At 41.9% G+C, this 17,687-nt stretch overlaps 1 protein-coding gene across 1 annotated transcript in view; it reads right to left on the bottom strand.

Annotated features, from left to right (window-relative positions):
* The window catches only part of LOC137366973 (uncharacterized), a 37,191-nt gene extending 31,492 nt beyond the window's left edge, over window positions 1–5,699 (bottom strand). The window contains exons 1-2 of the mRNA XM_068028489.1: window positions 5,619–5,699; window positions 1,983–2,099 (exon numbers count right to left, since the gene is read on the bottom strand). Coding sequence (XP_067884590.1) covers window positions 1,983–2,099; window positions 5,619–5,699 — 198 coding nt within the window. The remainder of the gene's footprint in view (window positions 1–1,982; window positions 2,100–5,618) is intronic.
* Window positions 5,700–17,687: the final 11,988 nt, after the last annotated feature.

Here is a 17,687-nt window from a genome sequence, read left to right as displayed (position 1 = left end):
CTAAAATCCTTTTGTGTAACACTTCTGTGTCATTCTTAATCATTGGCAAATGCATTCTATCACACCTGAATGGATTATTCTTGTCACATGTTTGACCCCCAGACAGGTTCCCCAAACCCTCACTTTCATTTTCTCAAGAATTGCAACAGGCCAAAGAAGCAAACTAAAACTGATTGAATTGCTCTAAGTTGGGTCTAATGTTGTGAAACAGTGATTACTACAATCAAGACCATTTACATTTTCTGTCTTTGCAAGGAAAAAAACATTTTAAGTACTGTGTTTTAGCTCCGTCTCCAACATACTGGTTCCACAAGGTCTACAAATTCTTAAATAACCTGGCAATCAAACAAAACCAGGGTTCTCATCTGCAATGTGAACTAAATAAACCCACCATTCTTTTCAAGGATATGGACAATTGCATAGCATTATATTCCCTATTCTTACAAAACAGTGATAACAACTTGCATTTATATAGCACCCTTAACTTAGTAAAACATTTCAAGGCACCTTGGTGGAGTATTATCAAACAAAATTAGACTCTGAGCCACATAAAGGGTTATTAGGGCAGGCAACCAAAATTGAGTCAAAGGGTTAGGTATAAAGACCCATCTTGAAGAAGGAGAAAGGTAGCAAGATAGAGAAGTTTAGGGAGGTAATTCCAGAGCTAAGTGTTTAGGTGCTGAAGGCACAGCCACCAATGGTGGAGAGATGGAAATTGGCGGTGCACAAGAGATGTGAATTGGAAGAATGCTGGCAATTCAGAGGTTTGGAGGAGGTTAGAGATGGGGAGGCTATTTGAACATAAGGATGAAGAACCAATGTAGGTCAGTGAGCATAGGGATGATGCCTGGGGTTGGTGCAAGTTAGGATATGGGCAGCAGAAATTTGGATGAACCTCTGTGATTTATGTTTAGAGATCCTCTAAACCTACTGTGAATGGCACCACAGGCAATTCATTAATGTATTCTGTATCTAACACATATTCTTCATAAAATGCCAAATGTATTTTTAAAAAGGCAACCGTTTCCTGCTGCTCCTTTTTTAACTTTGATCATCTCCACAAGGGCAGGAGCCAGGGCTTCACAAGCTGCTGTTATTCTCAATAATCCTCCTCCAATTAACTTAATTGTGTCCCTATTTAGGCCACCTCCCCATAGAAAGTACTTGAGCAGTGGTGTTAAAGTGACAGGCCAGCTAAGTACAGCCTTCATCTTAGCAGCTAAATATCACAATTATACTTCAGACAACCTGTGAACAATGCTATAGGAGATCAGCTGGTATAAATCTACATTCATCACAGTATGAAGCATGAGTGCTGGAAATCAAAAAACTTACCACTTTGTCAACTCAGCCCATGCCATTGCTATCTGTTACATTACATTAAAGATTTCCTGTCTTTCCAGCAAATTCAATCTTACATTCTCATTTTTTCATCTTACTTAAAAAAAATAAATTTAAAAGAATCATGTGGTTGTCACTGAAAGTCAAATGTATATAAACACTGCAACAGTACCAGATTAGAGTGGGGCTTCTGACACTAAATTGAAGGAAGAGGACACAATGTCAATCATCCCTGTCCCAGCAATGGCTGCTTAGATCAGTGACTTATTCCACAGACCTCAGTTTTCGATTTGCAGAAGAAGTCTGAGGGGACAATAATGTTGAGTCCATTAAAAACGGTACAGTCCACAGAATCAGGATCACGGAATTGTTACAATGCAGGAGGAGGCCACTATTGTGGCATAGTGTCATAGCACCCCACAGCTTGCATTGCTTAGGTTACAATACAAAATTATTTGTCAAATTAAGAAACTCAACAAAGAGGAAATAATTTTCATGTTACAACATCTGGGACTCGCGATGCACAAACATTTTCTTTAATATTGCAATTAGTGTTTATTCACTTGACTCAGCTTTAAATTTTCCTAAGACACAGTACTAGCTTCTAAATGTTATGGCTAAAACTATTCACTGGTACTCACAGTTACTGGTGTTGTCATCTCCAGATGTTGAAGTATGCATTTTGCTAAAGTGCTTTCGCAGAAGACATACTGTGAAGATCTCGATGCAGCTTGTTTTACTGGGTATCTGATACTAGTCTGCAAAAAGCAATGTTAATGTATTTGATCACATACATTATACAATGCTAGTAGCAGGAACAACAATGTTGAGAGCTTTTATAATTAATAAAAAGAATTTACACAGATATGGGGCAATATATATTTCAAGTTCAGATCTATCAAAGATCTCCTTGGGTTTAGTGGAGCCAGTTGCTGCTTTATGTAGTCTGAGTGTCTAACCTTTATGCCAGCAGACTCATTCTGCCCAAAATCTACTTGAGCGATAGATTAATTGAGGGGTTTAACAATATTTCCCCTTACTTGTGATTTGAAGCAGATAATTAATGTCTCTACATGTGCCCTCACATGCCTTTCCAAAGGTAGACAGAGTACAAATATGGTAAGATTAGGCCAGAATTTTTAACTTTTGCAAACAGCAAGTAAGCTCAGAAAGTCAGAGGGCATAGCAAAAATTTGACAAAGGGTGAGATTGGAAGAAGGAATGGGCCAGAAGAAAGTGAAGGGGAAAGAAGGATCAAGTAGTGTGTTGTTCCACCACACGCAACACCTGCTCATCATACCTTGGCACCTTCCCATGCAAGCACAGGAGGTGCAATGCCTTCCCTTTCATCTCCCCTCCCACCATCCAGGGCCCTAACACTCCTGGGTGAAACAATAATTTACTTGTACTTCTTCCAACTTACTATGCTGTATTCACCATTCATGATGCAGTCTCCTCTTCACTGGAGAGACAAAATGCAGATTGGGAGATTGTTTTGTTGAATACCTCCATTCCATCTGTAAAGTGACCCTGAGCTTCTGCTTGCTTGCCACTTTATTTCCGTAATCCACTGACCTTGTTATATAAGTATATATTGTTATACTATCTGTAAAGTGTTAGGAACTAATTAGCTAGGAACTAGTTGTTATGTTTAAGGGTTCCAGTGGGGGACCTCATTCACAGCTACACTGAGGAGTCATGTTATATGTAACACAAGAATCAGGCTCTACAGCACAAAGCATCGTGCTGAATTAAACAGACTGGCTCCATCCTTTTCCAAGTTTTAAAATGTGATTCGTTCCAACATCTGGGAACCAGAAACAACATAAAGATGAAACATGGTGGCAGCGAGTGTCTATGAGTAAACCTAGAGCATTTTTAAAAGCATCAGATTGAGAAAAGTGACCCAAATTAGTACCAGAGAGAGAAAGACAGAAAAACTGAGTGACTCGTGCGAAAACTCTAAAAAAAAAGAGATTGAAATGCCAGCCGGGACAGGAATGAATGCACTGCTACAGCCGATCATGAATTGGGAAGCTGATGATGTTGGAGAGGCATTTGAAAAGTTTAAATAAAAGTGCAATTTGGCATTGTGTAGTTTCCTAAAAGGCACTAGTTCAGAGGAGAGGGTCAGCTATATCCTTCTGTGGGCTGGAGATAAAGGATTAAATTTATTTAACAGCTGGGACCGAAGCGAAGAGGGCAGCAGAAACCCAGGCAAAATTTTTGAAAGATTCAGCACCCATCTCCAGCCAAAATCAAATCATTGGATTTTTCGAGATGAATTTCAAGGCCTCAGACAGGAACTAGGTGAGCCAATTGACAATTTTGTAGCAAGATTAAACAATGCAGCCAGAAAGTGTAAATTTAAGAACACAAATGAACGGCTGATAGATCAGTTCATTTGGAGTTCTGCACATCCTGAAGTACACAGAATCACAGAATAATACAGTGCAGAAGAGGCCCTTCGGCCCTTCGAGTCTGCACTGATGCATTAAAGACACCTGACCTGTCTACCTAATCCCATTTGCCAGCACTTGGCCCATAGCCTTGAATGTTATGACATGCCAAGTGCTCATCCAGGTACTTTTTAAAGGATGTGAGGCAACCCACCTCTACCACCCTCCCAGGCAGTGTATTCCAGACTGTCACCACCCTCTGGGTAAAAAAGCTCTTCCTCAAATCCCCCTTAAACCTCCTGCCCCTCACCTTAAACTTGTGTCCCCTAGTAACTGACCCTTCAACTAAGGGAAACAGCTGCTCCCTATCCACCCTGTCCATGCCCCTCATAATCTTGTACACCTCGATCAGGTCACCCCTCAGTCTTCTCTGCTCCAGCGAAAACAACCCAAGCCTATCCAACCTCTCTTCATAGCTTAAATGTTCCATCCCAGGCACCATCCTGGTGAATTGCCTCTGCACCCCCTCCAATGCAATCACATCCTTCCAATAATGTAGCGACCAGAATTGCACACAGTACTGCAGCTGTGGCCTTACCAAAGTTCTATACAACTCCAACATGACCTCCCTGCTTTTGAATCTATGACTCGATTGATAAAGGCAAGTGTCCCGTATGCCTTTTTCACCACCTATTAACCTGCCCTTCTGCCTTCAGGGATCTATGGACAAACACACCAAGGTCCCTTTGTTCCTTGGAACTTACCAGTGTCAGGCCATTCATTGAATACTTCCATGTCACATTGCTCCTTCCAAAGTGTATCACCTCACACTTTTCAGCGTTAAATTTCATCTGCCACTTTTCTGCCCATTTGACCATCCCGTCTATATCTTCCTGTAACCCAAGACACTCAACCTCACTGTTAACCACTCGGCCAATCTTTGTGTCATCCGCGAACTTACTGATCCTACCCCCCACATAGTCATCTATGTCGTTTGTATAAATGACGAACAATAGGGGACCCAGCACAGATCCCTGTGGTACGCCACTGGACACTGGCTTCCCGTCACTAAAACAGCCGTCTGTCATCACTCTCTGTCTCCTACAGCTAAGTCAATTTTGAATCCACCTTATCAAGTTATCCTGTATCCCATGTGCATTTGCTTTCTTGATAAGTCTCCCATGTGGGACCTTGTCAAAGGCTTTGCTGAAATCCATGTAAGCTATATCAACTGCACTACCCTCATCTACACACCTGGTCACATGCTCAAAAAATTCAATCAAATTTGTTAGGCATGACCTCCCTCTGATAAAGCCATGCTGACTATTCCTAATCAAATTTTGCCTCTCCAAGTGGAGATAGATTCTCTCCTTCAGAATTTTCTCCAATAGTTTCCCTACCACTGACGTGAGACTCACTGGTCTATAGTTCCCTGGCTTATCTCTACAACCTTTCTTAAATAGTGGGACCACATTAGCTGTTCTCCAGTCCTCTGGCACCTCCCCGGTGGCCAGAGAGGAATTAAAAATTTGGGTCAGAGCCCCTGCAATCTCCACCCTCGCCTCCCACAGCATCCTGGGACACAAATCGACCGGACCTGGAGATTTGTCCACTTTTAAGCCTGCCAAAACCTCCAATACCTTGTCACTCCCTATGACAATTTGCTCAAGAACCTCACAGTCTCTCTCTCTGAGTTCCATATCTACTTCCTCATTCTCTTGGGTGAAGACAGATGTGAAGTATTCATTCAACCCTACCAATGTCCTCTGGCTCCACTCACAGATTTCCCCTTGGTCCCTAATGGTCCTACTTTTTCCCTGGTTATCCTCTTCCCATTGATATACTTATAGAATATCTTGGGATTTTCCCTACTTTTACCAGCCGGAGCTTTCTCGGACAGCTCTTATCGGACAGGACAAGCTCACAATATCGCAGGCTGTAGACACTGCCAGAGCACATGAAGCCATGAGCAGACAGATGAAGACTCTGATCTCCCAAATGGCTAGCCTTCAGTTAAGCCAAGAGACAGGCAGCAGGGTCGATGCAGTGAAACAACAACTAAAGAATGTACACCAAATAGAGACAAAGACGTGCAGGAGCGGTGGACGACCACATGAGTTGACAGATGAAAGGAAATGTCCCGCATATGGATCAGAAGTGGTGGTAGAGGCAGGAACCCTCACAACATTTAAGAAACATTTAGATGAGCACCTGAAATGCCAAAGCATACGGGCCAAGTGCTGGAAAATGGGATTAAAATAGATAGGTGCTTGATGGCCGACATAGACACGATGGGCCGAAGGGCCTGTTTCTGTGCTGTATAACTCTGACTCTATGATTCTATGACTCAATCACTGGGAAAAGATGCGCAGAACAAGGCAAGAAGGTGGTAGACGAGTCATCAGAGCTGGAGTAACAGGGTGAAGGAATAGTGTAAGAAACCAAAACATCCATACTCTGGAAGATGGCGATGGGTTTGAGAACATGATAGACATAGGAACCATACAATTGCACAAAATGTCTCGATGTGACAGTTCCCAGAGAAAAGAAATTCACACAACCATTCAGATCAGGAAGAGGCTGAGAAATAAGCTCACAACGATATATCTGAAGGTGATGGTTGATACTAGAGCGCAGAGTAACATCATCCCACTCAGACTATACCAGCAGATCTTTCCTGAAAATTTGGAGAAAAATGGTTATCCAAGGGAAGGCACTCTGAAACCGAACAACATCATGCTAACAGCATATGGGGGAACTGAGATTCGATAGCTAGGATCAACCCAAATCAGAGGGATACACAAAGGAAAAGATATTAACTGTATGTTCTACATCACAGAAACAGATGGTCCTGCTATCCTGGGGGTCAGCAGTTGTGAAGAGCTGCAGATTATCTCAGTCAACCATGAGGTGAAGGAGGTGATACTGAGGGTTGAAGATAGTACACCCATTGAAAAGCGCTCTCCGATCAGAAGCGAAGAAGATCTGGTACAAATGTAGATTTTGAGTATCACATCACTATTGACCCAGCGATGAAACCAGTGATTCATCCCTCATGTAAAGTACTAATAGAACTAAAAGCCAGAGTCACAGAGCCTACAGATTGGGTAAATTCCATCGTGGTGAGAGATAAGCCAAATGGACGGCTAAGAATTTGCCTCGATCCCAAAGATCTTAACCAAGCAATAAAGAGGGATTACTATCCTGTTCCAACATTGGAAGAAATCACACCAACACTGGGAGGGGCAAAAGTTTTCAGCAAGCTTGATGCCAGAAATGTCTACAGGAATTTGAAGTTAGACACAGAATCTTCACTGTTGACAACATTCAACACATCCTTTAGATGGTACAAATTTCTGCGTCTACCCTTTGGCCTCAAAGTGAGCCAGGATGTGTTCCAACAGAAAGTAGACCAGACATATAGGAGATGCAAAGGAGCAGTCGGCATAGCTGATAATATACAGCTATATGGTGTAGATGGAAAAGATCATGACAACCATCTACATGAAGCCATGGAGAGAACCAGGAAAGATGGGATTAAGCTAAACACAGAAAAATGCATTGTGAAAGTGACAGAATGCCAGTTCTTTGGAATGGTGTACACATCTGACAGAGTTAAACCGAGCCCTGAAAGAATCTCAGCCATCTTGGGGATGGAAGCCCCAAGAGATAAGAGAGAGTTGAGGAGTTTGATAGAATACATGAGCTCCTTTATTCTGCACTTGTAGGAACACATAGCAAACCTGTGGGAGCTGATAAAAGAAAATGTAGAATACCAGTGGTCAGAGTCACATGACAGGAGTTTCAACAAACTCAAAAAGGTAGTATGCAAGGAGACAAGTCTGTCGTACTACGACAGAAAGAAACCTGTCACTCTGCAAGTAGATGCTTCCACAAAATGATTGGGAGCAGTCCTGGTACAAGAAGGGAAGACAATAGCATTTGCATTCAAAGCTCTGACATCAGCTGAGACAAGATATGCCAATATAGAGAGAGAGCTTTTGGCGGTCATGTATGGATGTGAGAAGTTCCACACATATCTCTATGGGAGGAAGTTCACAGTGGAAAGTGACCATTGTCCACTGGAGCAGATCTACAAGAAAAATCTATGTAAGACTGCAGAGGTTACCCTTGAGGCTTCAGAGTTATGATTTCACTCTGAAATATAAGCCAGGAAGATAAATGGTACTAGCAGACACCCTATCTCGGCTGTCACCACAGGAGAAACATGAGATAGAAGATCTAGGCATGAAGATTCATCACCTAGTGAATGTAACACCACCGAAACTGAGTCAAATTAGAGATGAGACCAGCAAAGATGAGGAGTTACAGATGCTATCTCAGCAAGTGAACCAGGGATGGCCTGATAAGATACAGCACACACAGCCAGCAATACAGCAGTACTGGCCTATCAGAGATGACATCTCACTAGAAGATGGTGTTCTGCTGGCCAGATCCGGAATAATCAAACCCAAAACAATACAGGAAGAACTTCTCCAAAAGATACACGAAGGCCACATGGGAATGGAGAAGTGTAAGCTCAGAGCCAAATCAGCTGTGTACTGGAGAGGCTTATACAAAGATATCGAAAATGTGGTGTCTCCATGCAATGTATGCCAGAAGTACAGAAACTCACAACAGAAAGAGCAGATGATAGCTATTGAAGTACCACCCAGACCATGACATACTGTGAGAGTCAATTTATTCACACATAATCAAGAATGGTATCTCATAGTCGCAGACTACTACTCAAAATTCCCTTTTATCCGGAAGATGAAAGACTTGAGAGCCACAACAATAATCTCAGCAGTACGAGTTCTGTTCGCTGAGCAAGTGATTCCCGAAATGTTAATATGTGACAATGGCACCCAATTTACATCCAGAGAATTTAAGGAATTCGCTGATCAGTATGGGTTCAACACCATCACCTCATCACCACACTACCCATGGGGACACAGATTTATAGAAAGACACGTCCAGATGGTCAAAAGAACACTTGTGAAATGCCAAGAGACAAAGGAAGACCCAAACCTGGCCTTATTGTCATTTCGATCCACATCTCTCAAGGCTGACATGAAATCACCTGCACAGCTGTTAAATGGACGAAAATATAAGACAACTCTGCCAAGCAAAATACATCCTTCAAGTGACCAAGAGGAAGTGAGACAACAACTCACTGAAGCACCGGTAAGAGCAGAGCAACACTTCAACAAGCATGCTCAATCCCTACCTGAGCTGTTGAAAGGACAAACTGTACATATATATGATCCAATCATGAAAACCTGGAGCCCAGCAAAAGTTGTTGGTGAAGCTGAGACTCCAAGGTCATATATCATTGAGTCCGAAACCAGTAACCAAATGAGAAGGAACAAAATCCATATTCAACCTACGCCTGAGCTGGAACAACAGAAAAGACCATCAACAACACCAGAAACATCTCTATCCAGCGATACAACATTAACAACATCACCAGCAAGTGACACAACATCACTTGTACATCGTGGCAACTCACCACTAAGAGCAACAAATGCCAAATCTACAAGATGGAGGCACAACTTCTTACCACACAAGTGATACCATGAATAATATTTTTAAAAAGAATATACGCTATAAAAAACTCTAAAAAGGGGTTCAGATTATTTCCACAGGTCGGTTGATAATCTTCTTTATTTATATTGACAGTTACATTGATATAGGGGCATTATGTTTTAAAGAAAGAGGAATATTATATATGTATATATTGTTATACTATCTGTAAAGTGTAGGAACTAATTAGCTAGGAACTAGTTGTTACGTTTAAGTGTTTCAGTGGGGGGACCTCATTCACAGCTGCACTGGGGAGTCATGTTATATGTAACACAAGAATCAGGCTCTACAGCACAAAGCATCGTGCTGAATTAAACAGACTGACTCCAGCTTTTTCCAAGTTTTAAAGTGTGATTCTTTCCAACATCTGGGAACCAGAAACAACATAAAGACGAAACAGACCCTCTGACCATTTCTGTCCTCTTACACTGTTCCAATGAAGTTCAATGCAAGCTCGACGAACAGCATCTCAGATTTCTACTAGGCATTTTACAGCATTCCAACCTTAATGTTTAGATATTAACCACTGATCACATTTTCTCTCAGCAGCAGGTGCTAATAATGGAGGATGGCTGGAAAAGAGGTGCTGGGATTGGAGAAGGAATGGACTGTTGCTTGGGGTGGGATCAACTATTGGTACATGGCAGGTGCAGTAGTTCACACCACTAACGTCCATCTGACTTTCTCGCACCACATTGCTGAACCAGGGCAACCCTTGCTGCATTGCTGTTTCCAAGCTTCCCTCCCACCCTGCTATTCTGCTGCAACCATTTACATCTCCACTTGTTTCTATACTTGTCTCATTATTGCCCCCCCCCCCCTTTACCCTGCAACATCCCTTTTACCATTTAATCAATTCTGCCCTCCTCTCTATCCCACAAATCTCTGCCTTTTATTCTTTTCCTGCGAAAATTTTCCCTTCCTCTGTATTAGCTATAAAGCTGTTCAGGATTCAGTTATATCAGTGCAATCCAGGCAGAATTGGCCAAAGCAGCACAAATGATTGGACAATTTTGAACATAACTGAGTTAAACACAGGACCCCTTTTGCTTAAGTTTTCCACAATCTTTTACATCGATTCAAGATTCAATTCAAAGCAGTCTCCACCCACAAAACTGCCTTGTTCCCACATCGAAATTGCAAGATTCCACCAACTGGCTTGGGAAGGGTCTTCAAATTGTACTTAACTTTTCAGGTGCTTGGGCACTAGTATGTACATTTTAAAAGTTTTTTCACATCAAAAAATATTTAATTTCCTAAAAAACTGACTAGTGCAACTATTAGATGGTTTGGCCTAGTTTCTTTTAGTCACTTTCAGTGACTTTAAATCAGGTTATTTACATGTGGAGGACTGGACACAATTATTAAAAATGATTACTTTAGGTGCTTATGCCCGTTTTAGCTGTATTAATAAAACTGCAGCAGGTTAAATCCATCAAGGAATACATTTGAAATGGAAATGTGGAAACAATTACACTCAACTACGCTGCCCAATTGCATTAGTTTATGGAAGAATTTACGTTTGTGATAATGCAAATGAATTTAGGTGGTAACTTGAAGTGTAAATGAACCTATGCATTTTGGCCACACTTCCCTGGTTCCATCAAAGCAGAAACTCTACTCTTTCATCTCTAACATCTTTCAGTTCTGATGAAAGGTCATCTTTCTGAAACATTCACTCTGTTTCTCTTTCCACAGATGCTGGTTGACCTGCTAAGTATTTCCAGCGTTTTCTGCTTTTTTTTCTCATTTACAGTATTTTGCTTCTGTCCAAATTTAATAACATCCTTAATTAAAAATTCATAACTTTCATGTAGGATATGTAGACATTTAATCCTGTATAACCAGTATGAAAGATCAAATGATTTTGACCCCTGTTGATAGAGCAGTGTCCAGGTGTTAGCCACAGAGAGCTAATGACTACTTCTGCTATTGAGTCTTTAGGACACTGCAGGAGTATCAGATTAGAATGGGGCTGCTGACATTAAATTGGAGGAAGAGGACACAATGTCAATCGTACCAGTAATGGCTGCTCAGATCAGTGACTCATCCCACCAACCTCAGTTTTTGATCTGCAGAAGAAATCTGAGGGGGCAATAGTGTTGAGTCCATTTGAAACAACACAGTTGTGGCACAGTGTCAGTCCAACACCACCCCCTGGCTGGCATTGTTTAGATTATGATATGAAATTACTTTCCAAAATAAAAAATTTACACTAAAAATGGAGTAATTTTCATAATACAATATTTGGGACTTGTGATATACAAATAGGGCTTATTTTCTTTAATCTTACAAACAGTGCCTAGTCACTTGGGGTTCAGCTGTAAGTTTCTCTCAGGCTCAACACTAGCCTCTAAATGCTATGGCTGTATCTATTCGCTAATACTCACAATTTCTGGTGTCGACCATTTGAAACCCTCAGCCAAGTGCTTTATTGCTTTGATGTATGGATCATTCTCTGAGGCTGTTTTTCCTAGCTGGTCAACACCAATCTATAAAATAGCAACGAGTCAACGCATTTAATCACATACATTATACACTGATATTAGCAGGAACAGAAATATCCAGAGCTTTCATAACTAAATAGAATTAACACAAATACAGGGCAACATCCATTTGAAGTTCAGGTCTGCCAAAGATCGTCTCAGGTTTAGTGGAGTCGGTCGCTCCCATAAGTGAGTGCCAGTTAACTGACACTGCCAAACCCAGGGGTTTAACAAGATTCCCCATCTTATGATTTGAAGCAGATATTTATATCTCGACGTGTGGCCCCATGTGCCTGTCCAATCTTTCCAAAGGTGTACAGAGTACAAACTTGGTAAGGTGAGGCCAGCATTATTCGGCTGTACCATTTCTGCAAACAGCAAGAAAGTTCAGATCAGAAAGTACTGTAAATACTCAGCAAATCTGGCAGCATTTGTGGAGAGAGAAACAAGAGTTAACGTTTTAGGTCTGTGACCTAAATTCTGATGAAAGGTTACAGACCTGAAACATTGGCCGGGAGTTTATCCTAGGCGGGCGGGAGCCGTCCATTGACTAAAAAGTCGGTAGCGAACCCACTTCTGCCTGGCCTGGGGATCTGACCTGTATTTTGCGGTTCCCCGGCTTTAATTGGGCTGAGGCAGGACTTCCACCCACTTGAGGTAGGGAGTCCTACATAATTGAGCTGCCGGCTGGAAGCTCTCTGTCCCAACAGTGCCACCGGGAGCGGTGGCCACTGCTGGGACTGCACCCAGCATTGCAAAGAAGATGTCGGGGAGCCCCACAACACTGGTAAGTTTTTGTTACCTTGCCGGGTAAGGTTGGTCAGGCCCCGGCGAGGCAAGGGTGGTCGAATGGGGGAACGGGGGGGCGTGTTTGGTGTTGGGGGCATAGGGACTGGCCTTCTGTCGGGCACAGGGTGCCCAATCATGAGGGCTCCCCCAGAACGTCAGAGAGCCACCTGCTTTTAACAGGCGGCTTTTCTCAAGCCTGGCGCTCTGACCAGTCACGGGTAAAATCCCCTTGGAAGCAGGCGGATGCCCTTAAGTTGCTGTTAAGTGGCCACTTAAGGGACATGATTTGGCCTGGGGTGGGTGGGCTGTTTTTAGCCACTGCCACCCTGCATAATGTGGTGGCAGAGGCGAAGGCGGGAGCAGGCTGGAAAGGGACCCCCGCGCCTCCCGCTCCATTTTACGTCCCCCCGCCACGTTCCTGCTCTTTGGGAGGGTATGGTGTAAAATTCTGGCCATTAGTTCTGTTTCTCTAGATCTGCTGAGCATTTCTGGCACTTTCAGTTCTCATTTCAGAGTTCCAGCCTCTGCAGTATTTTTCTCTTATTATAGAAAGTTCAGATCATCAGTTTTAATCAGAATCCATTTAGTCCACTCAGTTTCACTTTTTTTCCTGTAAGAAAATAATTAACTTCTACCCTTTTTCACCTAGCTGGACTGACTTATTGTATTTTCTCAGTTATTTTACTTTCTGCAGTACGACTGCACCATGTACTTTGGCTTTCAGCTGAGGGCAGTACTTCCTCTCCCTGCAGTATCCTGTCATTTATTTTGTTAGTTATATTTCAGTGTCAGCTTTTTGTCAAACTAACAATGCTCCCACCTGTGAGCTGAATCCCCACAAGCCTAACTTGACACTGGCCCCTGCTGAGTACAAATGAATAGAATTCTCACATAATGAGGAGTGAGAGATACGTGCTGGAATGCAGAACTAGATTTTATTGTCTCCACCATGCTGGCTCGGACTCCACTTCTGTATTCTAAACTCATCTCCTGGCCTTGCTGTCCTGTGAACTTAATCCCTTGAGATGTAGGTTTAACTCAGTGGTAGAGTGGTAGTAGTTTTATACTGCGACAGCATTGTCAGAAATCTGGAAATATGTTGTTGTAGGCCATACCTTTCACTACTGCATTAACATTTCCTAAACTTCTCCATATTTCTTAAAATTTTTTTTTTCATTTTTCAATACCAATCAAAAATTAGGAAATGATGTCAATGTTCATACTTTCTATAAATATATTCATAGCTTGGAAAGAGGTGGAATTTTCATTTGAATGTGGAATCTTCTAGTTCTCTAATCCTCAGATTTGCACACTATTTACTGAATTAGATAATTGTACAGTGGTTAGGATTGTTGGTGTAGTTACTTGGCAATAACTACTTTTACAAAGTTGGTCTTGGTGGGCATCTTATCGCAACTCTGCATTTTATTTTTGCAAATTTAAAATGTGCATTTGCGCTGTTGAAACAACTGGTTAAATAGTTCTTATTCTAGTTCTTAACTACCCGTAAGAGAATCAGCAAAGGATGTGATAATTAGCACACACAAATTAGTTCAGAAAATATTATATTTCTAAAACAATTTTTCATTACGAGGAAGACCTGAAACGTTAACTTTGCTTCTCTCTCCACAGATGCTGCTAGACCTGCTGAGTATTGCCAGCATTTCTTGTTTTTATTTCAGATTTCCAGCATCCGCAGTGTTTTGCTTTTATCCCAGGACTACAATAGTAATAGCTAATGCTCTGGGGACGTAGGTTCGAATCCCACCAAGAGAGATGAATTAATTCAATTAATACATCTGGAATTAAAAGACTAGTCAGATGGTGACCATGAAGCCATTGTCGATTGTTGTAATAACCCATCTGGTTCACTAATGCCCTTAAGGGAAGGAAATCTGCCGTCCTTGCCTGGTCTGGGCTATATGCAACTCCAGACCCACAGGAATGTGGTTGACTCTTAAAATGCCCTCTGAAATGGCCTAGCAAGCCACTCAGTTCAAGGGCAGTTAGAGATGGGCAATAAATGCTGGCTTAGCCAGCGATGCCCACATTCCACAAACAAATAAAAAAACATGTGCTCACGATGCCAGGCTTAATGTGTGAGCACTGTCTTTCAAAAGACAAACCTGACCAAGAGGCATGATGCAGGGATGGGCAGGGGGGTAGGTGGAGGAGGTAACAGGGAAAGGATAGGAGAGGAGCACGTTGTAGCACGAGAAAGTGATCCATTTCTCCACCCGGATCCAGTCTTCCATCACCTTCAATACCTGTTCACATGCCCACAGCACTTTCCCATATGAGCACAAGAGATTTAATATCTGCTTTTTCACCTCCTCCCTTCCTTCCATACAGGACCCAAACACTCCTTCCAGGTGAAACAACGATTAACTTGTACTTCTTCCAATTCAGTATGCTGTATTCACTGCTCACAATGTAGTCTCCTTGACATTGGGGAGATCAAAATGCAGATTGGGTAATCGCTTTGCTGAACATCTCTGTTCCTTGTGAGGAGAATGACTCTGAGCTTCCAGTCACTTGCCACTTTAATTCTCTGCCCCATGCACTCTCTGACCTTAACCAATATTCAGGTTTTCTCTTGCCAGTTTGTGCTAATAATGGAAGATGGCCGCAACAGGGGCATTGGGAGTAGAGCAGGAATTATCTGGTGCTTGGAGTGGGAATCCCCTATTGGTACATGTCCAGTGGGGTGGTTCACACCCTGGGATCTCCCTGCCTTTCTTCCACCATTCTATTATGCTATTGCTACTGCAATTGCCACTCACACCTCCATCATTTGTTTCTATACTTGTTCTATTATCACATGCTTTTGTCTTCCACCATCATCCCCTTTGTCATTTAATCACCCCTGCCCTCCATCCTATCACAGACCTCTGCATTTTGTTCATTTGCTGCTCCCCTTTTCTCTGGTTCTGTATTTTCTTAAAAGCTATTTGTCTCTAATATCTTTCAGCTGTAATGAAAGCTCAGCGACTTGAAAGGTTAACTCTGTTTCTCTCTCCACAGATGTTGCTTGACATGCTGTGTATTTTCAATGTATGTTGTTTTTATTTCAGATTTCAAGCATTAAAATATTTTGCTTTTTCCCAAATATTATCATATCCTTAACTAAAAATTCATGACTGCCTTGTTGAGGATCATAGATACAGCACAGAAGGAAGCTTGTGTTGGCCCTTTGAAAGAGGTATCCATTAAGTCCCACTCCCTTGCTCTGGCCACATAGTCCTGCAAATTTTTCTCTTTCAAGTATTTATCCAATTTCTTTTTGAAAGTTACTATTGAATCTACTTCCACCACCCTTTCAGGCAGTGCATTCCAGAACATAGCAGCCTGCTCTCAAAAGAAAACTTCTCATTTCGCCTCTGGTTCTTTTGCCAGTTAGCTTATGTCTATATCCTCTAGTTATGGACACTTCTGCCACTGGAAACAGTTTCTCCTTATTTACTTTATCAGTACCCTTCAACATTTCAACACCTCTATTATTTTTCCTCTTAACTTTCCGTGGTCAAAGCAAAATGGCCCCTGCTTCTCTAGCCTATCCACATAACTGAAGCCCCGCACTTAATTCTGTGCAACAAATACTAGTGTTTAAGTATCAAAAGATTTGGGCCCCCATTGAATTCCTTTAATGCGACACTGTTGTCCAGGTGCTAGCCACAGAGAACTAATGCCCACTTCTGCCCCTTGAGTCTTCAGCACATTGCAAGAGTATCAGGTTAGAATGGGCAGTTGACACAAAATTGGAGGAAGAGGACACAAAATCAATCATTCCTGTCCCGGTAATGGCTGCTCAGATCAGTGACCCATCCTACCAACCTTAGTTTTAAATTTGCATGAGATGTTTAAGCAGTCAATAATGTTGAAACTATTGAAAACAATACAGTTGTAGCACAGTGTCAGTCGACAAACCACCCCTGCCTGGCATTGTTTAGATTATGCATAAAAAGACTTTTCAAAATAAAACAATATTCCTAAACAAAAGGGAATAATTTTCATGTTCTAATGTTTGGGTTCTGTGGTGCACAAACAATGCCTATATTCCTTAAGCTTGCAACTGGTGCATATTCATAGAGTCATAGAGTCATACAGCACAGAAACAGGCCCTTCGGCCCATCGTGTCCATGCCAGCCATCAAGCACCTAACTATTCTCATCCCATTTTTCCAGCACTTGGCCCATAGCCTTGTACGCTATGGCGTTTCAAGTGCTCATCTAAATACTTCTTAAATGTTGTGAGGGCTCCTGCCTCTACCATCTCTTCAGGCAGTGCATTCAGATTCCAACCACCCTCTGGGTGAAAAGATTTTTCCTCAAAATCACCTCTAAAACCTCCTGCCCCTTACCTTAAATCTATGCCCCCTGGTTATTGACTCCTCCGCTAAGGTTCAGCTTTATCTAAGGCACAATACCAACTTCTAAATTTATTCCCTCATACTCACAGAATCTGCTGTTGAATCTTCTATCAGGTCACATATGTGTTTTGATACAGAATTGTATAAGCCAGGCTTTCCAGACATGTTGCTGGGTGTTATTCTCCTTCTAACTATAATCTACAAAAAAGCAACAAGTGAATGTATTTGATCATGCACATTATACAAACAAAAATGTCCATAGCTTTTATAATTACTTACAAGAATTAATACAGATACAGGGTAATATCCATTTCAAGTTCTTATATACCAAAGATGTTCTCAGGTTTAGTGGAGTCAGTCACTGCTGTAAATGGTCTTAGATGGTTTATAATGGGAAGGTGATCAAAGGAAATTATTCTGCTCCCTGGACTATATATTCACAGACACGAGATCTGATTTTGCCAAATATTGTTGCGATGTATTAGGGAAACTTAGACTTCAAAGAAATGACACTAATCATTAAAAAAATACAAGGCATTCTCCTATGGTGTTACACACAGGGAATCAAGAATAAATATTGTCTTCAAGTCAAAGAGCAAGGAAGTGGAAAGTAACTGGACCAGGCCTGAGGTGGGATTGTGCAGATAGAAGGTTAGAATAGGGAATGTACACCAAGGTGGGGGGAGGTAGAGTGGCTGACATGATGAGGAAAAAAGG

This window comes from Heterodontus francisci, chromosome 3 (assembly GCF_036365525.1).
Source record: "Heterodontus francisci isolate sHetFra1 chromosome 3, sHetFra1.hap1, whole genome shotgun sequence".
Taxonomy (NCBI): Eukaryota; Metazoa; Chordata; class Chondrichthyes; order Heterodontiformes; family Heterodontidae; genus Heterodontus; species Heterodontus francisci.
Note: the sequence above shows the minus strand (reverse complement) of the source record. Positions and strands in the feature narration are given on the sequence as shown.